Source organism: Myxine glutinosa, chromosome 7 (assembly GCF_964187855.1).
Source record: "Myxine glutinosa chromosome 7, kmMyxGlut1.1, whole genome shotgun sequence".
Classification (NCBI taxonomy): Eukaryota; Metazoa; Chordata; class Myxini; order Myxiniformes; family Myxinidae; genus Myxine; species Myxine glutinosa.
This window is the reverse complement of record NC_136267.1, coordinates 117,671,780-117,698,790: the sequence shown is the minus strand read 5'-3', so window position 1 is coordinate 117,698,790 and position 27,011 is coordinate 117,671,780. Positions and strand designations below refer to the sequence as shown.

Here is a 27,011-nt window from a genome sequence, read left to right as displayed (position 1 = left end):
AGGGGGAACAAACACCAGAAACAGATTTGACCAGACGCCACCAGGATTTGGAAGAGGGAGACAGATAAGAGAGTTCGGTCTTGAGAATGGTGAGATATTGTTTCCTGGCTCTCCTGAGGGTGGACACACACTTGTTTCGGGCTTTGTGAAAGGAAATGAGATTTCCTTCCTTTGGATTTGCTTTCCAGGAGACGAAAGCAAGTTGTTTCAGGGCAACAGCCTCACCACAAGATTCCGTGTACCATGGACGGGAGGAAGGGTATGACAACTGAAGACGAGATGGTATAAATCTGTGCATGAGAGAGAGCAATTTACTTTGAAAGAATTCCCAGGATGAGTTGATGTCAGAGGCGGTAGAGATGGGAGACCAGTCCAGATGATTGATGGCTGCTTGAAGACCGTGCCAGTTGGCCTGAGTGAAATGCCAGACTCGTCGACGCTGAGGAGGCTCTCTGAGAATGGTCAGAGAGATGTCCACTTTGACAAGCACATGATCAGATGAGCCGATTGGAGCAGAAGAAGAGCAGCAGACATTTTCAGGGAAGTTTGTCATAACCAAATCCAGAAGAGAAGATGCTCCGTTGACTGAGATCCGGGTCGGGAAATTGACAGATTGTGTCAGTCCCAGTGAGTCGCAGAAGTCCTTTGCTGAAGAGCCATGGCTGGTGAGAGAGGTACCCACACCCAGCCAACTGGCATGGTGACAATTGAAATCACCACATATGAGGAAGAGAGAGTTGGGATGGGTAGCTAGAAGTTGGTCCATATTATCAGACAGTGAGATGTAGATGGAGTCATCACTGTTTGGTGGACGGTACAACACACATATGAACAAAAGGTGGGAGCGAAGGGGAAGCCGTAGCCAAAGGTATTCCTGGGGGTGAGGTGGAGAGAGGGCAGTGGAGGGCGAGTGAGGAAGAGTTTTTTATAAAGATAGCAACCCCACCTCCAGGACGAGGCTCAGGTCTATCATACCGGAGGAGGGAGTAACCTGGGAGAGATACCAAGGCATCAGAGACATCATGAAGGAGGAAAGTTTCTGTTAAGCAGATCACATCTGGTTTGTCAGAAGCAACCTGTATGGAGAGGTCAGTCAAGTTTGAGCGAAGGCCCCGGATGTTTGAGGTCCATACCGTTAATGAAGAGGAAGGGGGAGCATCGGGTCCAGAACAGGGGGGGGAGGGGTAGGGTAAGATGTGGAAGAGGAGGAAGAGGTAGGGAGAGCTGTTGAAGGTGTGTCAGAGATTTCAGAGATTTCAGAATAGCTTGGAGAAAGGGAAGAATGGGGCGGACAAAAGGTTTGATGGAGATTGGGTGAGGCACAGTGAGGTGTTATTTGAGGAGGGGGAAGAGCGAGGCAGAAGGTTTGGGGAGATGAAGGTGAAAGTTGGAAGGGGCAAGAAGCAGGGAGGATGCTTTGAGGAGGAGGGGTGAGAGGGGAGTGTCTAGGAGGGGAGGAGCGAGGGAGAGTCTCGGAGGGGAGGGGTGTGGGGGGAGTTTAGGAGGGAGGGGAGGGAAGGGGCAAGGGGGGAGATTTGAAAGGGATGGGTGATGGGGAGGATTTGGAGGGGAGGGGTGAGATTGGATTTTGAAAAGTGTACGATTCATGGGAAACGTACATTTTTTGCAAAATGAGTTTGAGACCTTCGAGTCAAAAATACGTTTGAGGACACTGGAGGAGGGGTGGAGTTCTGGATAGTTTAGGGAATGTAGAAAGGAGGAACTGTAAGAGATGGTATTATATATATTTTTTGGAATGAATAGATTTGGTGAGCAAGACGAAAGCATCCTTTTGTAGGAAAAGAAGAAAAGGGTGTTATAATATATGAGAGAAAATAGTTGTTCAGGGGAGAGATTATACATTTCTAGCCGCGTGATCGCGAACGAAGAACGAACGAACAAAAAGAACAACAAATAAACGAATAAGACCTGGGAAGGAAATATTTTTTTTGGGGTTTTTTTTTTTTTTTTTGTGAGTACAGATATTAAACAATAGTGGGGCGGCTTAGCCCAAATATTCAAAAGAATTGTGCATTTTGTGATACAAGCACCAAATTTGGCACAAATGTACATTAATATGTTGCGAACATTTTCAGATATTGGGCCACTTGAAATTCCGTAATTTTTCTTTTCAAATTTTTTCAAATTTCGTAATTTCAAATTTTTCGGGTGACACCGTCACAATTTCGGTCTTCGAGGCCGGCCGATAGGCAAAGTGTGACCGGAAGGGACGAGGTTCTCCTGACCACGTGGCCCTCGATCTGGGAAGCGAGAGGCGTTCCATTAGTGGACGCGCCCCTCACGCCCGACTTTTGGGCGGCCCCGGCAGGCCGTTTGTTTTGACGTTCCGTGACAGGCCCCGCACCCCCACCTCCGGGCCGACCGGAAGCTTGTGCTGAGTACATCATACCTGAACAACTCAGTGAGGCAGAACACAGCAGTGCACACCAGGGTGACCCCTTCAGTGCATAAACCAATTAACCTGTCCACTGCAGGGCATATAGAAATGAAGTTATTTTCTGCATATAATAATAATATAAGTTCAGTTCTATATAACAATTTCTGTTATCACAACTACCACTACTACAAGCTTTGTCTGGAATTTTGTGGACTAACAGACAAACAGACATACAGACAAGCTGGGATCAAAACATTACCTCCTTCCACCATTGAGTGTAGAGGTAAACATCATGGAAATTATATCATGCCCTAGATTTAATTCATGCTTACCCGTGTATTTGCTTCACTGGTTCACAAGGTCTTTTGCATACATGTAATTCAGACTCTCGTCTTCATTGCTGACCACACAATGTTCGCAACATATTAATGTACATTTGTGCCAAATTTGGTGCTTGTATCACAAAATGCACAATTCTTTTGAATATTTGGGCTAAGCCGCCCCACTATATCGGCCGGCCTCGAAGACCGAAATTGTGACGGTGTCACCCGAAAAATTTGAAATTACGAAATTTGAAAAAATTTGAAAAAAAAAATTACGGAATTTCAAGTGGCCCAATATCTGAAAATGTTCGCAACATATTCATGTACATTTGTGCCAAATTTGGTGCTTGTATAACAAAATGCACAACAGGTTTGCTATGCTGCTACACTACAAGGAGGTACGGGGTGAACGACTGGTACGAAACAGAGAACGAAAATAATTTCAGCGCATTCGACGAATCGCTGAGAGAAAAAACCACAAGGTCGGAGACGGTACGGTAGTCTAAGCCTACGAGTACTAGGCCGCAGAATACTCGATACCATTAACCGACGATTGTGTATACATGTACGAAAAATTAGCACCGAAATTTTTCCAAAAGATACGCTATAGGTACACACACCGAAAGATAGATACAGTCTCGACAAAAACACGATTGTGATAGATCACTTAGCTTCGAGAGCGTGAGCGCATGGAGCAGCTTCGAAAAGACGTGACCTCGCCGTGATCTCGCGAGATCATTTCAAGGCGAGTTTCAAGGCGAGAGTTTTCAATTTTCCCAAGGCGAATAGGATTTGCTCCAGCGGTCGATGGAACGAAATCCGGTCGAAGCCCGAATCTCGCTCTCCCGCCGATCTCCGAAGCGTGTGCAGTGGGCAAGGGTGCTCTTCCCGCCAAACTGTACAACGACGCCCTCCAGACACACACATCCACCGCTCCCTCAGCAAACCGCAACGTAATTGGAGACGAAGCGGTCTCAGCCACTCATCCCCAACAGACGGTAGGATGTTGGGGAGAAGCCGACACGAAGCAAACCTTCACAGGTCCGAAGCACGGGGTTCAAAATGGCCGACGGCTCTGGCTTGAGCCGACGCATCGAGGCAAGGATTCGTCGGAATCTCAGCGCCCCAAATCTGTCTACGCAGATTTCTCCACTCCAGCGAATATTCGTATCGCCGGATGTCCCTTCCAGGAACTTAAAATCCCCTCGCGGCTGTCGGTAGACCTGGCTCGTTAGGGAGCGCTGACGTCACCGTCTTCCCCGACTTTGCGCGCGCTTCTTCCTCCTCACCTCATTGTCTTCCGGCTCGGTGCCCTGTATGATTTAAAGTTAGCCTTTTTAACTTTAAATAATCGTTCCTGAATAATAAGCTGTTTGAAGATAATAATAGTACAAAATATCAGCACTACGTCAAGTGGGTGAAAACCACAATAACGGAAGTCACGAACCCGTAACACCTCCTTGTTGAAAATATATACATAATTGGTTTTTGTCCTTGGTTTTTGTCCAATAAAAAGGTGAAGAACACTGTATATTTCTTGCCTCCGGTCCTAAATCTATTGTATATGGTCCAATGGACCACCAAAATTAAAATGGCGCTTTTGTCAAGCCGTTCCCCATTTTTGATAAATATGATGCGAAGCTGTCTGACTAGAACCTGCTCCATGTTTCACTGTAGGGAAGGAGTTCTTTTCTTTGAAGGCTTCATTTTGTTTTCTGTAAACATAGAGATGATGTGCTTTACCAAAAAGCTCTAATTTGGTCTCATCTGTCCACAGGATATTCTCCCAGAAGGATTTTGGCATGTTCAGGTGTGTTTTGGCAGACTCCAGTTGGGCTTTCTTTTGTCTCTCTCTCAGGAGTGGGGTCCTCCTGGGTCTCCAACCATAGAACCCTCCATGGGCTCCTACCATATATGTATGCATATGTAGGTATATGACAATGTGTGTGTGTGTGTGTATATATATATATATATATATATATATATATATATATATATATATATATATATATATATATATATACGTGTATATGATTTAAATCGAACCAAATACCCCCCACCCCCCCCCCCCCCTCCCGCCCAGACCCCCTCAGATCCGGATTTTTCGAATGCCATGAACAAACTTTGGTAAATCATGGGTGAAGGTTGTGGTCAAGTTTAATTGGAAGTGTAGTTTCGGAGAAGAAAGCAAATACCTATTTTGGAGGTCAAACCTGGACGCACGTTGACCCACAGTAAGCTCCTTTAAACGCCGACCTTTTAATGCCATGAACAAACTTTAGTTGCAACATAGCAAATATCATTATGGCGAAGTTTGTATCCATGGAAATCTCCATGCATGGCTTGCGGACTTCCTCTCTGGTCGTAGTCAACATGTGGCCCTGAATGGATTTCTCTCATCTCCCCTTCCTGTTCAGCTGGAGTTCCCCAAGGCAGTGTTCTGGGCCCTGTGCTTTTTCTGGTCTTTATCAATGATCTCTCCGACTCTCTGGAAAATCCTCTCTATCTCTTTGCTGATGACTCCACTCTCTGCCGCTCCATTCCTCTTCCCTCAGATCGGCAGTCTGCAGCCTCCTCACTCTCTACAGACCTGGACAAAATCACAGACTGATCAAACAAATGGAACATGTCTTTCAATCCTGACAAATCTCACACTCTTACGATGTCTCTCCGAAAAGTCCGACTGGACAACCCTCCCATCTACTTTCTCAACAATCCTCTCCAAGAAGTTCTGTCGCTCAAGCTTTTGGGTCTCATTATCTGCCATGATCTTTCCTGGGAAAACCACATTTCCAAGCTGGCCTCCAAAGCCAGTCGCTGACTGGGCATCCTCCGTCGTGCGAAGTCCTTCCTTGGCACACCTGAGCTCCTCACCACATACAAGGCTTTCATCCGCAACTCAATGGAATACTGCTCTCTCCTCTGGGCTGGTGCTCCTGCCTCACACCTAGCTCGGCTTCACGCTGTTGAAACCAAAGCTTTGAGAATCGTTGGAATCTCCCACGATGAAGCTATCTCCGAGGGCCTTTCACTCACTCACTCACCGCAGGCAGGTAGGTGGTCTTTCTGTCTTCTACAGACTCCTCTCCGGCCTTGCTCCCCCAGCTCTATCTGTGCTGTCCCCCAAATATTACTACAGGTCGCACAAGATCTGCCAGCAACCCTCTTATGGTTAAACTGCCGAAATCTAGGCTCTCTGCTCACCTTCATTCTTTCATTCCTCTTTTCTCCCACCTCTGGAACAAACTCCCACACTCCCTTCAATCTCACTCCTCCCTCCAGGTCTTTAAAACAGCTGTTCACCACCATCTCTTATCTTCCCCCATCCATAACCTTGATCTTTTCTACCCCTGCTAATTCACCCCAGATCCACTTTTTTTGAAATTCCAATTTCTTTCCTGGAAGTCCTTGCAGTGTCCATGTTTTATACCTCTCCCACCCCCCACCCTTCCCATGCCCCTCCCAAAGCCCTCTCCCTCCCACAGATCTCCCGATGTCCCTGCTCTCAAATGTTGTGTTTGTGTCCTTCCCCCTCTCTCCCAATCTTGTCTACCGCTCGCCCTATTATATGTTTTATGTGTCGGTTTGTCTTTCTGTGTGATTAATGGTTTAGCTCTTTCACGAGCCTCGATCTTGTATACAAAAACAAAACAACAAAAAAAAATCCCATCAGCAGTTTTGGAGAAGTTGAAAGTGTTTTCGGGCTGACGGACAGACGACGCGCCATCCCATAAGCTCCCAGGAACTACATTCCAGGTGAGCTAAAAATGTAAAAATTACTACTTAGAATTCTCCATATCTTACTATAATTCACCAAATGTCAGTCCGTCTGTCAGTCCGTTCAAAGGTAACGCAAAAACGGCTGAACCGATCGCAACGATATTTTGGGTGGGTAATGCTGCGATCTCCTGGAGTAAAATAGGCTATATTGGTTTTTCCAATTTCAGCTTTGGCCTCCAGCATTTTCAGGTTTGGATTCCCGCATAACGTTATTTTCCCGGGTGCCGCACAAACAGCTGCACCGATCGCTGCACGGCTGCACCGATCGGACTCGGTGACCTCGGACAAAGACCTTTGATAAGGACATGGGTTGAATCCCTGCTTGAGAGAATTCCACCCCCCTCCCCGCCATCACGGCTGTCTCTCCAACTCACAATCCCACGAGATATGCGGAAAGGATGACCCAAAACCAATTATCTTCTTTTTGATTCGTATATAAACATCATTAAAAGGAAATAATGACCTTTGCCAAAGTTCAAACAACGTGGGTTTAATCTCTACATGAGAGAATATTCCACATAGCTATTTGGGTGGTGTATATGCTAACAGATCGCTGTCTCCATCAATCCTGCCGTGGCCGTAACACCTATCAGCTCAAAATCCTTTTAACTGTTGACTTGGTAGTTTTTACAATGAAGGAAACATTAACAATGTTGTTAAAAGTTTATTTTGTGATTAATTTCTGATTGGAGTTATGTTGTTTGGAATGAAAAAAATAGATATCGAGTTCAAGTAAATGACGACATGCCGTGATGGTTTCTACTTTCTGAACGTGAACTTTGCGGATTGTCATATGCAGATTCGCCACGGTCCCACGATCGATGTTTCTGTACGTGAACGTACTCGTTTGTTTGCGAACAGGTACGTTTTGCATGGAAGTCCTTCACGAACTTGCTGTCCATGTCTGATGCACGACTGATGGTGCTACAGGAATGTGGAATTTATTGGTTTCATGCTTTAGCATTCGCCGTATCTGCATTGCGTTTGCTTCTGGCCTCCCACCCGTACGTAGCACGGGTATCTCACTAGTTATTGTAATATATGTTTGTTGAAAATTTGATGACAAAAGCTCAAATGGGGAAAAAGGCGTTATGGCCTCAACACACACGTACACATGATTGCAAAACTTTATCTCTTACTGCTCTGGGGATGGGCTAACCATAGTACTCGATATCTTACAAAGCGATATCAATGTCAGACGAATCAAAGTTTATTTCGTTATTCCGACTCAAACAGCATTGCATCAATCCGGTACAAAGAAAAGACACTGAAAACATTCCAAAGCCGTGCCGGGAACGCAAAGAGGTATACTTGCCACTGATGGTGAATATAAACTGAGCTGACAAGGTTACTCGAGATAAATATATGTTCACTGTAATGTACAAAATAGCACTTTGAGTTTAGTACAATGTAAAAACCATCGGTTTACATGATCCTAGTTAGACTTTTGCTGAAGGAAAGGGGGCATCACAATTACATTGCTTTGCAGCACAATTGAGGTTTGATACAACCTGCCTCCGTTTATCCGCTCTCCAAACATGGCAATGAATCAATACAGTCCATCACAGCTGGAAGAAAAGAAAGAAAAACCACCACCACAGCAACCGAACAAACAATATAGTCATTGCTGGAGATCATTTGAAATCCAATGACTCGGGACCCATTCAAAGAGCGCCAAGAAAAGCAGAATAACTTCAGGTGCAATCTCTAATTTAAAAAAATAATTGTATTTACGAGAAACTAAGGGGCAACATTCATCTTGGGGGACGCTTATCCACCGACATGTAACCTACTGGCAAAGAGATTTTCCGTTTTGGGGGCACTGATGGGACTTCCTTTCTGCGGTTTCAATAAATGTAAGTGCAAGTTGAAAACTTCTTCTTTTATAACATAGCCAATCTGTATACACCACTCCTCCTTCCTTCCTTTCACTACCAACAACCTTTCTGCCCGCTGCCGCCATGTATATATGGTTGTTCCTCAAGCCCACCTCAATTAAGGAATTAGGATTCCTTAAAAGTGCACGAACTTGGCAAACTGGGAGCCTATCTTTGCACAGAAGAGCTTTCTTCAAATGTACTGCATTGCAAGACCCAGCTACATGCAGCTCTACATACGTGGTGGCAAAAGGAGTATACCAGGAGCAATGGAAGTTACTGTGGCTCTAATTGATCCATTCATTCACTGGTTATGGAATTCTATTTTATTTACCACTTGTGAATTCATCTGTACCCGCTAACCATCTGGCTTACATCAGCAAAAAGTGTGGTACAATAGCAATTCCTATAAATGCTCTTTGGCAATGGTGCCAGTTATTTAAACTTGGCGAGATGTGCGGTGGCCATTTAGTTTGTTTTCCATCTGCTGCAACACCAGAACCATACCTGGAATGGGTACAGTAGAGGTTTTAGAACTCTTTATGCAACCTTGCGATGGCGCAAAATGGTCCTTCATATTTCATTACCAATTGCGTTTGGTGGGGGGTTTCAACAGAACGTGTGTGTACGTACGTGTGTGTGTGTGTGTGTGTGTGTGTGTGTGTGTGTGTGTGTGTGTGTGTGTGTGTGTGTGTGTGTGTGTGTGTGTGTGTGTGTGTGTGTGTGTGTGTGTGTGTGTGTGTGTGTGTGTGGCCGGCCTCCTAACCATATCATATACTGCTGCTACGGCTGAGGCTTCTGCAGCTATTGTTCCTGGACTTATTTTGAGGAGGAGTGGGGAACAAATATAAAATAAATATGAAATATGTGGATACAAAGCTGCACTTGAGCAACTCAATCCAAGGCATGATTCAGGTGTTTGTATACCCATGCGACCTTCAGTAAATGAGTAAATATTAATCCTTTCATTAATACAACTCGTGGGACATTATCCCTCCAGTGTCATGAACAATGCAATCTATATTCTTCTTCATCGTTGTGCTTTCTCTTTTGCCTTTTCTTACCAGCTCTGTGCTTTCTCCTTGTTAAAGCTCCAATTTTCTTCTAAGAACCATAATTTTTTTTATCATTGGCAAAAGCATTGAAAAACATAATTGCATTTCCTTTCGCACATTTTCAATGCATGCCCGATATTTTTAGGAAACCTCTGAAAGTCAACATGGGAAGCATTAAACACATTGCACAAGTACGGAATAAAGCAAAATTTGCAAAAATAAAAGTGCAAGTGGTGGTATTAACCTGCATCCTGTGCAGTTATAGAACACGCATTGACGCAGTTCTTGTCACAAAGGCAATGCGCCTGCAAGGCATAGTGGGGTTGAGCCACAATCGTGACCTTTGAACCAATATTTGTCTCACTTGTTGAACTGGGAGGAAACCCATGCCAAACCCCACTTCAAGTTGGTCAACATGAACTTGAGGGCTTTTGTCCACTGCTCCTCAGAGTTGAACTGTATCTTGATAGAGTACGAGCCCCCAGTACCCCCAGTATCCTCAATGCGACCCTTATCCACATCCATTCTGGGGTATTTTTTTCCAGCACAATTGCAGATATATGGGAGGGAGAGGGGAAGAGGGAGGGGAGAAAGTTTAAAAAAAAGACAAATACAAATGCACAATACAAATAATTTCAGGATCTTCTTTCATTTTATTTACATTACACGAAGACAATGCAATTGCAATGAGTGGATTTCAAGTTCAATTATCCAAAGGTATGTCACGTCAGAGGCCCAGGCAATGCAGACATTCTGTCCGAAGACCTCCGCAAATGACTCAATCTTCGAATTTGCACTGCATTCTTTAAACAAGATACTGCGTTCATTACCATTTATGATCCCCAAAGGTTTGCCCAATAAATAAACAGACTTTGGTGGTTGATCACACACAAATGCAGGAAGGTGGGAAAATGTTTCTCATAATTAAAGGTTCATTAAAATGAGTCACATCTGAGGCTCACTAACGTGTTATGCCTCAGCGCCGAAGGTTTTATGTTTGGCTTGGCAGATTTCCGAAATGGTCCTGTACTGCGTTTAGTTACTCTACTCTACCAATCCCCATAGTTTCCCAAATGAGCCGAAATTGACAGAAAGAAGTACTGGAGGCAGATGGGGCGAACACGTTCCTTACCTTTTCAAAGGTTTATTGATAAAGATGGGGGTGGGAGGGGGGGAGAGGTGGACAGGACGAGTAGTTTGGAACAAACCATGTGAATCAACAGACAAATACGGAGAAGGGAATATGCAAACCTGTATACAACGAAATAAATAAAGAGCAAATCCTAACCCACACGAGACACCACAGATTGACACCACAGATTGCACTTGTACAAACATTAAAATGATAGGTAAGGGCTTTGGCGATGCATGGAGTGAGTGCAGGGCGATGGTGCAGCTCGGGAACAGCATCCCGTTTTGAAAGCCATCCTCCCCGAGCAACACTGAAACAGAGCCAGTGATGAAGTGAGCCAGACGAGGAGAAAACCAAAACGAAGAGCGAACTTCTCCCAAAAGTTCCACACCATACGTGGGTGTCTGTCTGTGGAGCCTCTTCCTTTGCCCACACTCCAAAGCCCTTCTTTACGATTTTCACCTGGTCTGCCCTCCATTCTCGTTTGGCACTCCTTCACACTCCAGTCCTTCTCGGTCTCCTTCTGTCCTTCTGGGATGAGTCCTCCTCCATGACATCCCGTCCACAGAACACCCCAAATAAAAAAAGAAGTTATTTTCCTCTCCCGGGCCCCACAGCACACTGCCACCATGGCTGGCACACAATGACCAGATTTTGACGATCTTTTCAAAGCATGTGTGACGCTTTCCATGTGCCTTTTGTGATGGGGAATTCCTCACCTGGGCCCACCTACAAACAAGAGGAGTTTCCACACACAATTTTACCCTAACTATACTGTCTATAAATTACATACGCTACCTCAGTCACATGGAACAAAACTCTGTATATGGGCTAAAGTAGGACAAGACGATTAAAAAAAAACACCAAACAAACCAGGTGGTCGACAGACATAGCTAGGGATGAAAGGGGAAAATAAATACAATCTTACCTACAAGAGAAATAAACCATTGTTACCATTGTCATTGTTAATAAATTAATTGTTAATAAATTACCATTGTCATGGGGACCGCAAGGCTAACCCCCGCTCTTGCAGCGAAAATGGCCTTAAAATGCCTGTTGTCGTTGTTGTCTACAAGAGAAATAAACCTGATAATGGTTTCAACAACACCAGATTCGGACCACGAAAAGGGAACAGAACAGGTGAGGACTTGTGCAGGCATGAGCTGGTCATGGCTGCAGGGCGATGATGTTGTGGAGGCTGGCATGGCATAGTGTGAAGTGAGGCTGGAGAGGAGAGGATGGTGCGATGGTGGGGAGATGGCATCCGCGTCTCTTGATCAGTCTCCCTTAATGAGACACGAAAGAGCCGAGATGTCTTTCTCCAGAGGTCCAACCATCATATGGCTTTTACGCCCCATAGGGACCACCTTTGCAGCAAGTGGCTGGTTCTGTAATGGGCCATGCCATCCCTCCAGGTCAGTCCCTCATTAGTGTTCTGCCCTTAACTAGGACTTGACAGCTCACTAGAATGCCATGGCCCACTGTCTGGCCAAACGGCCCACATTGTTGTCTATTTTAGGTGCCTTTCTGGCACCTTGTTGCTCACAAGTCTTCCACCTGGCTTTGCCTGTACAGGAGGCTTTACAATAAATAACAATACTCTATTTTGCTCCATTGTTTACAATTACTGCCCATGTCAGTATACATTTTACATACGACTTACCAGATAGATCCCTAATACAGGAGTAATTTTACCATACTCGAGCATATGGTCCATACTATTCTTAGCACAATCTAAATATGGACTCCCATCCTCCCCTTACACAAAACACCATATTTGTCAGCCATTTATCCCTCTCTTATTGAACTTCACCCAAAACAATGCTGAGAGCCAGTAAATGTGTAGGGCTGCAAAATAAATAAAAAAGAGAAAAGAAGAACGATCAAAGATGAAGTAGATAGTACTTTGTATTATTGTTGAAAGAAAATGGATCATAGGATGTGGGGAAGCATACAACAACAACAACAACAGGCATTTTAAGGCCATTTTCCCTGCTAGAGCGGGGGTTAGTCTTGCGGTCCCCATGACAATCTTCTCCATTTTGCCCTATTTTCTGCATCTCTCCTTGTTAACCCCCTTGCCCGCATTTCTTCTTCCACCATCTTAAGCCAAGTCTTTCTCGGTCTTCCCCGTCCTCCACTTCCTTCTACATTCATTTCCATCACTCTTCTCAACCAGTCACTTTCATCCTTCCTCAACACATGACCAAACCATCTCAACCTGTTCCTCTTCACAGCATCCATCGCAGGCTCTATTCCCATCATCTTTCGCAATTCATCATTTGTCTTCCTCTCTCTCAACGATACTCCGCACAGCCACCGATGTGCACGTGGGGAAGCATGTGACCAGCAAAGAATTCCAAATTGATGCAGCATGTGGTAAATAAATACTTGCATAGCTCTTTGTTCTACACCTAGGTATGGCCAGGTTGTATAGGTGTTAAGTGGTGGCAAGACGAGTCTCCCGACACACCATGCGACTGAAGCTTGTACAATAGTCTCTTATGTCACACCTTATCAAAGGCCTTTGAAATATTCAAAGCAACTAAATGGTTCTCACCTCTAAAATCTAAGGCCCTGTTAAAATGATCAGTAATTAGGGAGAGTAAGTCGCCAGTTGACCTGGAATGGCAAAAGTCATACTGACTGACAGTCAGTAAGAAGTTAATTGTCCTCAAAGTGACCAAGAAGTTTTTGAATGATAAAGCATTAAAATATCTTACAAATCACAGGAAGACGAATTGGATGATAATTAGTAGCCAGAGAACGCTCACAGACTCCCTTAAAAGCAGCGACAACGGAAGACACTATCCATGATGAGAGAAACACTGAATCAGCCAAACACGTTATATAGCTTGGCAAGAATTGGTACAAGTTCAGGGCAACACCTTTGCAATACAACTACTGGAATCCCATCAGGACCAGTAGCTTTTGAGGCATCCAAAGAATGAATAATTCTGGCAACAAGGGAGACAGAAATAGCCTTATCTGTGCGAGATGTCAAAACAGGAAGGGAATGTCCATCATCCTAAAGTGAAGAATTAAAGGCAAATTGCTCTGCAAAAAGATTGGCACAATCCAAATGGGAGGTAAGAACCTCAGGAACCTGAAAGAGGAGTTACAGGAGGACTTGTTGCGGTTAAGAACACCAAGCAATCTGCCAAAAGTCTCTAGAGCAGTGTTTCTCAAAAGGTGGGTCATGACCCTCAAAGGGGCCGGTCGTGAGTGGGTTTCCGGGGATGTCGGGTGCTGTTTGCACCAAGTAGTTACACAAGACCTGGTGATGTTCCCAACGACTTACTGATGTGAAATTGCATTCTTGAACTTAGTACTAAAGCCAGAAACAGGCTGATCGATGTTGAGGGTGAGCTACGATGTCCGCCGAGTAAGACGGATCCCCGAATTGACACGTGTGCAAAAAGGAAATAAAAATGGCCCAAGTTCCAGCATTTTTGTTACTCCTGCTGTCAGGGTTGGCACCAATTAACCCAGCCCAGTTTCCCTTTCCCCCATTTGTGTTTAACCCCTCTCTTCCCCTTTCTTTCCCCTCCCTCCTTTGCTTGAATAAACCCAGTACTTTCCCAATAAAGTGGATTTTTTCAAAATCTCCATTACTGTGTTGTTTTTTTTCAACCCATATAGGGCATAACAGGGGGTCCCGGCACCAAATACCATGATGGGGAGGGTTGTCTGGTAAATCCAGCTGAGAAGCACTGCTCACAAGTCAAGCCACCGAGTTGTAATAAAACCAGCAACAGAGTGATCACAAAACACTGGAACACCAGCAGCACAATTAGTTTGTGTAGATCTGGTTCCTCCCATCACTCGGTGTGATGCAGCTGCTGATAATTGCGGAGCAAATCAGCTGAAATGGCACAAGTCAAAGTACAGTACTCCATACATATGAGGTCTGATCAAAAAGTTCCAAGACAAAATGTATTCTTACAAAAACAAAGGACAACATGGTTAATCAAATATATCCCCTTTATTGAATATAGTAGTCGCCAAATTGAACACAATGATTCCAGCGGGCCTACCATTTTTGAAGCATCTCTGATACGCTTATCGTGGAATGGCTTTGTTCCCGGGTCACATTTTGGAAGATAGTTGGCACATCCTGAAATCTCTTTCCTTTTTGGGTGTTTCAGTCGGTGAAACAGAAAAAGTCATTTTGTGTCAAATCTGGTGAATATGGTGGGTGGCAAACCAGTGGAATGTGCTTAGCCAAATATTTTTGTGTGGAGAATGCCGAATGTGCAGGTGCATATTCATGATGCAACATGCACAAAATTGACACCCATTTTTCAGGCAGCTCCTGTCAAACTGCATCTCTTAGGCATTTCAACATGGCCAAATAAAACCAATGATTCACTGTATAACCTTGTGGAATGAACGAATGGGCACAACACAACACCTTCACTTTGAAAAAACCACTCTCACCAGCCATGGCATTTCAGCAAAGGACTTCTGTGACTTCATGGGACTGACTCAATCTGGAAACTTTCTGACCTGGATTTCTCCTGATGGCAAATTCTCCCTTCTGGACTTGAAGACAAACTTCCCAGCAAGCAAGTCTTACCCTTCCTCTCATCCATGGTACACTGAATCTTGTGGTGAGGCAGTTGCCCTGAAACAACTTGCCTTTGCCTCTTGGAAGGCTAATCCAACTGAAGGCAATCTCAGTTCCTTCCACTAAGCTCGGAACAAGTGAGTGTCTACCCTCAGGAGTGCAAGGAAGCACTATCTCTCCACACTCAAGAATGAACTCTCAAACCTGTCTCCTTCCTCCAAATCCTGGTGGCGTCTGGTCAAATCCGTTTCTGGTGTTTGTTCCCCCTCCATCCCCTCCCTTACCTCAAATGGCTACACAGTTGACACCGCACGTGACAAAGCCGAATGCCTCAACTCTGTGTTTGCCTCAAAATCTTGGGTCCCAAACCCATCTCTCTCTGTTCCCACCTTACCCAGTCGAACCCAACTGCTCCTGGACTGTGTCCTTCTCTCCTGACAAGGTGGAGAAGTTTTTGTCAAACCTCGACTCTGATTCTGCAACTGGACCAGACGGCATCAGCCCACGAGTCCTAAGAATCCTGCTCTGCCGCTCTATCTCACCCTCTCTCTGTTCTTTTCACCCTCTCTTTTGCTCAAGGTCATCTGCCAGCATCCTGGAAATCAGCAAACATTACCGCTTTACACAAAAAAGGTGCAAAAACAGATCCTTGCAACTACAGACCAATCAGCCTGCTCCCAATTATCAGCAAAGTCATGGAATCCATCATTGCTTCGGATATCAAATCCTTCCTCTTCTCCAATGGCTTGATCTCCGATGATCAATTTGGATTCAGACCAGGTCATTCTACTCTGGACATGCTGCTTCTGCTGTCAACAATGGATGGAGGTCCTCAATGCCAAACAGGAAATCACAGCCGTCTCCCTAGACATATCACGTGCCTTCGATACGGTCTGGCACCCAGCTCTGCTCACCAAACTCTCCTCCGATGGTATCCATGCAAATCTCCATGCATGGCTTGCGGACTTCCTCTCTGGTCGTAGACAACGTGTGGCCCTGAATGGATTTCTCTCATCTCCCCTTCCTGTTCAGGCTGGAGTTCCCCAAGGCAGTGTTCTGGGCCCTGTGCTTTTTCTGGTCTTTATCAATGATCTCTCCGACTCTCTGGAAAATCCTCTATCTCTTTGCTGATGACTCCACTCTCTGCCGCTCCATTCCTCTTCCCTCAGATCAGCAGTCTGCAGCCTCCTCACTCTCTGAAGACCTGGACAAAATCACAGGCTGGTCAAACAAGTGGAACATGTCTTTCAATCCTGACAAATCTCACACTCTTACGATATCTCTCCGAAAAGATCGACTGGACAACCCTCCCATCTACTTTCTCAACAATCCTCTCCAAGAAGTTCTGTCGCTCAAGCTTTTGGGTCTCACTATCTGCCATAATCTTTCTTGGGAAAACCACATTTCCAAGCTGGCCTCCAAAGCCAGTTGCCGACTGGGCATCCTCCATCGTGCGAAGTCCTTCCTCGGCACACCTGAGCTCCTCACCACATACAGGCTTTCATCCGCAGCTCAATGGAATACTGTTCTCCCCTATGGGCCGGTACTCCTGCCTCACACCTAGCTCGGCTTCACGCTGTTGAAACCAAAGCTTTCAGAATCATTGGAATCTCCCGTGATGAAGCTATCTCCGAGGGCCTTTCACTCACTCACCGCAGACAGGTAGATGGTCTTTCTGTCTTCTACAGACTCCTCTCCGGCCTTGCTCCCCCAGCTCTCTCTGTGCTTTGTCCCCCAAATATTCCTACAGGTCGCACAAGATCTGCCAGCAACCCTCTGATGGTTAAACTGCCGAAATCTCGGCTCTCTGCTCACCTTCACTCTTTCATTCCTCTTTTCTCCCACCTCTGGAACAAACTCCCACACTCCCTTCAATCCCACTCCTCCCTCCAGGTTTTTAAAACAGCTGTTCACCACCATCTCTTATCTTTCCCCATCCAAAACCTTGATCTTTTCTACCCCCACTAATTCACCCCAGATCCACCTTGTTTGAAATTCCAACTTCTTTCCTGGAAGTGTCCACATGTTTTATACCTCTCCCACCCCCCCTTCCCATGCCTCCCACCCACCCACCAAAAGGCCCTCTCCCTCCCACAGATCTCTCGATGTCCCTGCTCTCAGATGTTGTGTTTGTGTTCCTCCCCCCCTCGCCCCATCTTGTCTACCGCTCCCCATGTTATATGTTTTATGTGTCGGTTTTTCTTTCTGTGTGATTAATGTTAGCTCTTTCACGAGCCTAGATCTTGTATACAAAAATAAAAAAAAATAAAAAAAAGTGTCTCCCCCTATTCCTCAGCTCCAATTGGTTCATCAGATCATATGCTTTTAAGAGTCAACATTTCTCTGGCAATTCTGAGAGAGCAGCCTTAACGCTGGTGAACCTAACAGTTCACTCAGGCAGAATGACAGGGACGGCAAGCAGTCATCTCACTTCAGAACTGGTCTCACATATATCTATTACCCCTGATATTAAATCAGCCTGGGAAGTATTCCACAGAGACGTGCTCTCTTAGGCACAGGTCCATCCCATCTTGTCTTCAGTTATCCTACCCTTCATCTCCCCCATGGAACACAACATCCTGTGGTGAGGCAGTGGCCCTGAAACAATTTGCATTCTCCTCCTGAAAGGTAAATCTGACAAAAGCAACCTCAGCTCATTTATCAGGCATGAGATCAGGGCAGTCTCTCTTGACATATCTCGAGCTTTTGATCATCTGGCATGGAGCCTTGCTCCCCAAACTCTCTACCTATGGCATCCAAGGCCAACTCCACTCTTGGGTAACTAACTTCCTCTACTCTCGTAGCCAACGTGTGGATTTCAATGGGATACTTTCATCCCCTCTCACTGTTAAGGCTCGATTCCAACAAGGCAGTGTTCTGGGACCAGTCCTATTCCTAATCTTCATCAATTATCTCTCTGATTCTGTGAAAAATCCACTTTATCAATTTGCTGATGACTTCACCCTCTGTTGGGACACCTCTCAACCTTCAGATAGGTAGGCTTCAGCCTCTCCCCTGACCCACCTTCAGGACTTGACAAAATCACAAGATGGCCAAACACTTGGAATGTCATTCAGTCCAGACAAATCTCAGTCTATCACTCTGGCTCTCCGGAAGAACCACATGTCAAACATTCCAATCTACTTGCTTGACAAACCTCTTGAGGAAGTTCAATCACTCAAGCTCATGGGTCTATCCTTCTTGGGCAAACAGCATTTCAAAGTTGGCCTCCTGCATCATACAAAGTCCTTCCTTGGCACACCTGAACTCTTATCCACCTACAAGGCCTTCAACCACAGCTTTGAGTACTGCTCTCCCATCTGGGCTGGCACCCCTGCCTCACTCCTTGCTCATCTTGATGCCGTGGAAACCAAGGCCTTCAAGATTATTGGAATCTCCCACGATGAAGCTGAGTCCATTAACCTATCATTTTCCCATCTCAAACAGATCGGTTGTCTCTGTCTTCTCCCACCTCCTTTCTGGTCTTGCATCCTCTGCGTTTTCCATGCTTTGTCACCCTCTCCTTCCCCTCCCCCCAGGTTTCTGTAGTGTGCAAAAAGTCCATCATCCACCCCCTTTTGGTGAAACTCCCAAAATCCAGAATCACTGCTCACCTACCCTCATTTGTTCCTCTTTTCCAGCTTTTGGAACCAGCTTCCACATTATCTTCAATCTCAATTTTCCCTCCAAGTCTTCAAGACAGCTGTTCAGCACCATCTCAGATAATCCCACATCCAAAGCCATGATTTTTTTTATACCCCCGTTATAACCCCCCCCCCCCACCCCACCCCCAAGCCCACCTTCCAAATTTCCAGTTTTTTCCTTCCTGAGAGTTTGATTTCGTATCCATCCTCTAAACCCTATGTATTCTCTCCTACCCCTCATTCCTTCCCACACCCATTATTTGAACAAGTCTTCCTCTATTTTGTCCTTCAACACTGCTGTTGGTGTCTGTCCTCTGTCCTTTCTCTTTTTCTCTTTCTTTCTTTTTCTTTAGTGCTGCCCTTTCCTCCATTTCTCCCGCTCTGTTCTTTACTCTCTTTAATCTACACGTTTCATTTCTTGCGAGTTTGAGAGTGAGAGAGCGCACTCGATCCCGCGTTGCTCGTTTGCTTCACGGTATCGAGTGTTTCCCCACGCCCGTGGCCATGGCGAACATCGAGGATTTTTCCGGTTTGGAAAAGTTGTCGGGAAAATGGTTTGTCGTGCCCACCACCTTCTGAGGTGACGGTGGAGCAGATCGTTTTGTGTGTCGGTAAATGTATCAGTATGCACAATGTAATTGCTGCATAGAGGATGAATCAGCGCGTCGTCATCTTCGTCTTGAAAGAGGAAATGGTGATGCAGCTCGTCGAAACCGGTTTGACTGTCGAGCCGGATATCTTCGTGTTTGTTTCACCGTTGGATGCACCTTCGGTGAAAGTAATCGTATCCAATATGCCGCCCTTCATCTGACACGAGCAGATTAAGACTGCTTTGGAGCAGTATGGTAACGTCGTGTCAAAAATAACTTTCATTCCTGTTCGATTCAAGGATCAGCAGGTAAAACATGTCCTGTCCCTCCGGCGTCAATTATTTATTATTTTAAAGCCGGGAATTCGCAATTTGGAGGTGATGTTGAAATTAAACACGATGACTATACATACCGGGTGTTTGCTACGTCACAGACCTTGGTATGTTTTAAATGTGGTCAGTCAGTACGGTCAGTACGGACATGTTAAAAACGAATGTCCCAGTAGCGTGTCCGAACAGCCAAGGGGGGAGTCTGAAAAGGAAAGTGAACCTGTGCCAGGTAACTAGGCTCCCACAGAGCCAGGTGAAACTGCTGAAAATCAAACCGATGATATGAGCGACTTTTGCGTTGTTACACGAGGAAAACGAAGGCACCAAGGTTCAAGTACAGTCGAGCCTGTTTCATATGCTGAAGCAGTCGCTGTGAAGAGGGTCTCACTCAACAGGAATGAGGGTAGTCCGAACCTCCTCGGTGCTGAGTCCTGTCCTCCTCCTCCTGATGAGGAGGAGGCTATGTAACAGCAACACGTCTTGTCAGGTGATGCTCCAAGTGGAGGGAAACCTTCTGCAGACTGTACATCAGTAAATGATGAGCTTAGGCATGACAGTCAAACAATAGGTGTACCTGGTATACCAGAAACCTCTGAAGAGGTAACCAAGGTTGCGGAGAATGATCCGTTACCTGATGAATTGATTTTCGTTAAGCCAATGCCAGTGTCCGCTGCACCAGCACAGGTAAAAGACCGCGTTATTGAGCAGGAGTCGTGCGATTTGGACGACACGTGTTCGAGTTTGGATCCCAATGAGATAGGGGGTGCAGCTGGGGATTCGCAGGACTGCGCGGACTTAGATGCCCCCTCTCCTACCGAAGTAATTAAATTTCTTCATAATACTTTTCGGAAAAAGATAAAACTTGTTGAATTTTTCCCACAATTGGACAAGCTCCAAGTCACTGCATCTCGCATCATAAGCGATCCGACAGCCTATGGTGCTAATGAGTCTCAGGCGTACAGACTGAAAAAAAATTGTTTCCATAGCAAGGAAAGAACTTCGACGATCTGCCACTTGATAAAGTCTTAAAACTCGTTATGGTGTTATCTATTGCAAGTATAAACATAAACGGGGACCGTGCCCCTATACGGAAGACACATTTACGGCTATTATTGGAGCAAGGGCATGTAGACATCGCCTTTCTGCAAGCTGTACGTTGTGGAGATACCTGTTCAGCCGAATGGCAGAATACAATAAGAGGTTCTTGGTTTTTCAGTTCATTTGATTGTCCTAGAGCTGGAGTCGCTTTCTGGTTTAGATCAGGAATCTCATCCGGCCAAATAGCATTTCATGAAGTCAGGCGAGGTCATTTGGCCTTTGTTGTTTTTTCTTATGGAGGCCATAAGATCACATTGTTGAATGCCTATGTCCCAAGTGACCCTTCTCAAAGAAAAGAATTTTTTTCCCTTCTTGATAATTGTTTAGCCCAAATTGATTTTGGTGGTCTTGTCTGCCCAGCTGGTGATTTCAATTGTACCTCAGAGCCATCTTTGGACCGTAATGGTATAGAACCTCACCCTGAGTGCAAAACATTTGGCGGCTCGACGAGTAAAATATCACCTGGTTGATGGGTGGAGATTGCAGCACCCTGGGGTTAAGCAATTTTCATGGTGCCAAACCTCTAATAACAGAGTGTCCTTTGCTCGGTTAGATAAATTTTATATCAATAATGGGTTTCGGAATTTGATTTTGTCAACGGCGATTTTTCCCTCTGGTTTTTCGGATCATCATTTGGTATCTCTAAAATTTATTTTTCCCTCCGCCCCTCGTAGGAGTGCCTATTGGGCCCTCAATGTGGAACTGCTAGAAGAACCGCATTTTTGTAATGCATTCAGAGATTTTTTGGGAGTCTCTCCATGCTAGGAAAAACACTTTCCAGAGCAGGAGGCAATGGTGCGATATTGCAAAAACCCATAATCAAATTTTTTGAAACAATATAATCTCTATCACTCGAGGGATAATTCTTTTATGATTTCTAAACTTGAAAAAGAGATTCTAGAACTGCAAGCAAATCCTACCAAGTTGAGTAGCAACACAAAAGAATACAAAGATTTTGTAAGCAAGAAGGAGCTGCTTCATCGCCTTGTTAAAGAACGAGCACAAGGGGATTTAGTTCGGCTAAGAATGAAAAACTTAAAACTTCTTGACTCTCCTTCTAAGTATTTCTTCTCCTTGGAGAATAAGAATAAAGCACAACAGCAAATGCTATCATTGCAATCACCAGATGGTGGGATTGTAAGTGAATCTAAAACTATCAGAAGGTTATTAAGTGACTTTTTCCTCTCTTTTGTGTGCTAAAGAAGTTGATTTAGATGTTGCACATATCTTTGTTGAACCATTGCCCAAGTTGTGTGAATCGCAGCGAGTCTCGCTGGAGAGCACTATTACCCTGGGGGAATTGAGGCGCGCGCTTTTCGGTGTACCAACTGGTAAATCTCCTGGACTGGATGGCATTCCTCATGAATTCGATGAAGCTTTTTGGGACATTATTGGAACTGAGCTTTTGGAAGTGCTCCAAGAAAGTTTACAAGTTGGGGAGCTTCCCCTAAGTTGCAGATGAGCAGTTGTGTCCTTGCTACCAAAGAAAGGGGACACTCAGCTACTTCGGAATTGGCGTACCGTCTCCCTACTGTGCACCGACTACAAAATATTCTCCAGAGTCCTTGCCTCATGCTTAAAATCCGTCGTCCACCCCGATCAAACCTGTTGCGTGCCTGGACGATCGATATATGACAATCTTGGTGCTGTTCGTGACATTTCTGACGTGTGTGATTGCCTATGCAAGAGCACAGGCCTCGTCTTTATAGATCAAGAACATGCTTTTGATAGTGTAGATCACAAATATTTATTTGCTGTACTGAAGGGTTTTGGTTTTGGTCCCACCTTTATATCATGCATCCAGTTATTATATCATAATATTTATAGTTTGGTGAAAGTTAATAATGCCTGTTTTCAGGAACTGTACATCAGGATTTCTCCTTTTTCTGTTTCAAGGGGTATAAGGCTGGGATGTCCCTTGTCTGGTCTCCTTTATGTCCTTGCCATTGAGCCCCTTTTAGTTCGGTTTCGTGAGAATTTTTTGGGTTTCTCCATTTCCCCTAATGCTCCCCCTATAAAAGTTGTAGCATATGCAGACGACATCTGCACTGCAATACAGTCTCAAGACGATGTATCCAAGTTAATCAGAGCTCTCAATAATTTTAGTCTTGCTTGTTCGGCTAAGGTGAACTGGTCAAAGAGTTGTGCCACCTTCTTTGGACTACCTTCAGGTTTTTCTTTCCCGCCACTGCCAGGAAATTTGTCCTGGAAGAATGATGGCGTTTACCATTTGGGCGTGCACCTCGGTGATTCCCGATGCATTCAAAAAAACTGGGATGGATTAATTGAGAAAGTGCATTCCAAGCTACAAAAATGTAAAGGGCTTCTTTGCAACCTATCCTACCATGAAAGAGCATTGGTGATCAATAACTTGGTCACTTCTACCCTGTGGCACAAGTTTATGGTCTATCAGCCACCAAAATGGCTCATCAAAACCATCCAGAAACATTTAATTGATTTTTTCTGGGGTGGTAAACACTGGCTCCGACCAGGCGTGCTCAGCCTTCCACGTAATGAGGGGGGTCAAGGGCTCGTTGATGTCAACAGCAGGCTCATGACTTTCCACCTTCTTTTTGTGAAGAAGTTTCTTTACAGCCCCATGCATTGGGAGAGTTTAACCTTGTGTTTGCTAAAGCAAGCAGGTCGGCTGGGATATGGTCGCGAACTGTTTTTGCTTGATCTCCCGAAGATCGATGTCTCATCACTTCCACTGTACATGCAGAGTGTCATCAATGCCTGGCAAGCCTTGTCGTTGCGTCGTGAGACCGGTTCCATTACCACCTCGACGTTCCTAAACGAACCAATCTTCTACAACCACCTTTTTTCAGCCATTCCTTCTTCCAGGACTTTTGTCCAGTACTTTGTGGGGTCAGATCTTCTCTCTGTCCATAATTTGTTGGACTTTCAAAGAGAAAGATGGAAGTCTGCTCACGAAATTTCTGCCAGCTCTGGTTTCAGGTCCATTCGGATTATTGGCCAGATTTTTTTTGCTATCGCAAGAGCAGCAAATAATCTTGGAGTAGAGTTTAGGAGCCTGTTTGAGTCTGCGGGTTTGCTTGACCAATATGCTTTCCCTGTTTTGCTTTTGAATTTTAATGGCAAATTTGTACCCCTTAACTCCATTGAGAAAGGGGTGTTACATGAATGTTGTGTGCGTTTTATTTTTGCCGATTTTGTAAAAGGCCCTTTTGGAGTTCAGTGGAAAGAGCACCTGTCAACTCCTTCACCTATTACTCCTGTGTGGTGCAGTCTATATGCATCCCCCAATCTCCAAGCGTACGGGCGACCTGCAATGGAGGCTTGCGCATTGGATTCTTCCTCATAACATTTTGTTGCACAAATTTTCAAATGACATTTCTGAAGTGTGCCCCTTTTGTGAAAGTCATGAAACGCTTTATCATGCATATGTTGGGTGCAGAAGACTTGTTCCTTTGTCTAAGTTTTTGCATGCCAATATTTTGAAAATGGGGCTTTTTTTCTTCTGTTGAATTTATTTGTGGTTATCCTATTTCTGCTGTACATAAGTCTGAAACTGCTTTGGCGAACTTTTTGGTTGCTGAAGGAAAAATGGCAATTTACAAAACAAGGAAAAAGAAGGTGGAAGGTGGTGAATTTTCTTTTTGTAATATTTTGTTGACCTTGAAAGTCCTGATTATTTCTCGGATACAGCTTGAGTACCTGTATTGCAGCAAGTACGGAAAAGAACAAGAATTTTATGAGAGATGGTGTGTTAAAAATGTTATTTGTTCTGTGAGGAACGAAACGCTTAATTTTGCTTTTTGATGTATTCATAACTCTCGCATGAGCATTTCCTTTAAAATTGTTTGTTTTTGTTTGTGTTTTTTTTCACCTTTGGTTTGTAAAATATTTTTATACTTGCTGGTTTCTTTTAAATATCCTTTGCTCCTTTTTGGTGTATTTATGATCCTTGTGCAAATGTTTCTTTAAGAGCACACCTGTTTTGCTTTCCTTGGTCAAGGTGATGACAGTGTTTTCCACCGAGATGACAAATGCTTAGTCTCGAGATTGTAACTATAAACCCAAGTCTCATGACCAGTAATGATGCTGGGCAGAAAGATTTCATTATTCGCTGCACGATCAATGAGTTCCTGAGACACTGAGGCGATGTTCCTTCTGTTCAAAAGGGTGAGCCCACGGGACAGACTTTTCAGAGACCCACCTCATTCCGAATCTTGAATCAAAATTGTTTGGCATGTGGCATAGCAGATGTCATCATTAGTCTTCTGCCACATTACGAATTGTCATTCGTCCATTACTACGAATCGTGTCAAGAACACAGGTGATCGATTCCTCACTGTACAAGATCGATGGTCAGCCGGAGTGTGGATCATCATTGACAGAAGTTTGGCCACTTTTTAACTGAGCAAACCTCTTAAAAGTTTTCGAACAGCTGAGAGCTTCATCCCAAAATGCAGTTCTTAACATTTCATAGATTTCTGTGGCTGTCATAATGAGGTTTACACAGAATTCCATGCACACATATTACTCCTTCAAGCCAGACATCTTCTAATGCGACAGAAAACCAAACACATCTGCACAAAAGAGAGTGTCACTGAAGATTGAGACAGGATGGCAGCATCCTGTCAGAAGTTTGATGTCAGCAAGTGTTGCGGATGGGAAGGGGGTTTGGGTTGCTGGGAGGGATCCATAGCTAGAATGTGTTTATAATATCTTGGTGTGTGTGCTCTAGTAGGTTATATTTACACTTGTGACAGGGATCTGTCAGAGGGAAGTTGTATGATAAAACGTGCACCGAGGAGGCAGTGATTGTAAACCATTGGGAAGTTTAGGGTAACGTTATATGTGTTAGACCTTCTGTACAGGCAAGGCCAGGTGAGAATTTGTGGGCGAAAAGGGACCACAACTTTGTTTATAGAAAGCGCGCCATGCTTATATGGAACGATTACATGGGCTGTTTCTTTAAAGAATATGTGAGGGAAGACAAGATGCTCATAAATAAATAATGGACAGATCTAATGGTTAAAAGACAAACAAATATGGGAGCACATGCATTTACAATACAAATGAAACCAAAGAACCTAACTCCAGCTATGGCTCCAATCTCACACTTATGCAATGAAGCGGACAAACAGGCACAGCAATGAGGTCGGTACCAGCTAGTCTTAGCTCCATGACAATATCACTATGTAGGCTGGTGTGGCACAGGAGTAGAGATGAGTGGCAATGGCGGGGAGATGGTGTCGACGGTCTCTTGAGTGGTCAAAGTAATCTACAACAAAGCGAGAGATGACATGTCTGATCTGATACATTCTCTTGATCTCGAAGAAGAGGTGGACATGGCTTTTAAGCCATCTGGGCCCACCTTCCAGTGGCTGTACCAGTAATTGCCCGTCCCACCATAGAGATCCCAGCAAAAGCATTCTGTCTCCATCAAGGGCCCTCTGCAGCTTACTATAGCACCCTGGCCTGTAGTCATTGACTGAGCAGCCCATGTTGTAATCGTCCCATACAAGTGCAGTATGCTTCCAAAGCACACTGCACTTGCATGGAATTGCACTTTCCAGGTGCAGTAAATGAAGTTCCTTTCTGGTCCCATTGTACCCACAAGTCTTCACCTGTACAGATCAGAACTTCACCATAAACTTCCCTATGGTTTACAATCACTGCCTCCTCACGTTTCAATCATGAATCACGTTTTACCATACAACTTGTCTCTTACAGATCCCTGTTACAAATGTAAATCTAACCTACTCGAGCACACGGACCAAGCTATTCTTCAAATCTTCACAGTTCATTGCATCCCTATACCCCACCATGGCCTCCAAACAATCGTAAATGTTTGCAGGAATGCGAGTTTTACTCACTTGTAAGGGAGACAGAATCCTGTGTCTCCTTTCTCAACCTCAACCTTGAACTGCTGCAAGCAATCCAAAAAGGCAACCATTGCTTGATCAAACTTACTGTCCCAGAAAAAGCGAAAGCCCCCAGAACCATAAAGGGGCAGCTCCTGAAAGAAGAGAATAAAAGGTCAGCTGAAGGCCAGATCCATACTTCTCAACACAATGCAACAAACCACAATTGGTCAGAAGGCAGATTGCAATCTTTTTTTTTTTTTTTTTTAGGTTATGGGGATTTTGTGTGGCACAGTCGTTTACCAATCCCAACTCATTTTGTTAATAGTTTATTTATTATTTTACACAACTGCATGAGACAATGCCCGTCCAGTAAGACAT

The 27,011-nt window shown here is 44.7% G+C and overlaps 2 protein-coding genes across 7 annotated transcripts in view; both read right to left on the bottom strand.

The window, feature by feature from the left end:
* Nucleotides 1–27,011, bottom strand: part of LOC137431519 (arf-GAP with GTPase, ANK repeat and PH domain-containing protein 1) — a 709,868-nt gene that overhangs the window by 583,536 nt on the left and 99,321 nt on the right. The gene's annotated exons all lie outside the window — the stretch shown is intronic.
* Nucleotides 7,696–27,011, bottom strand: part of BECN1 (beclin 1) — a 79,387-nt gene continuing 60,071 nt past the window's right edge. For 2 of the 6 annotated variants that reach the window (XM_068122917.2, XM_078782182.1), the window contains exons 11-12: nt 26,643–26,785; nt 7,696–9,959 (exon numbers count right to left, since the gene is read on the bottom strand). In XM_068122917.2, the coding sequence (XP_067979018.2) occupies nt 9,794–9,959; nt 26,643–26,785 (309 nt within the window). In that variant the 3' untranslated portion in view covers nt 7,696–9,793. Of the gene's footprint in view, nt 9,960–10,064; nt 11,295–25,598; nt 26,048–26,642; nt 26,786–27,011 lie in introns of those variants that run through there. The other 4 variants (XM_068122915.2, XM_068122916.2, XM_078782183.1 and 1 more) reach the window with 3 other exon arrangements.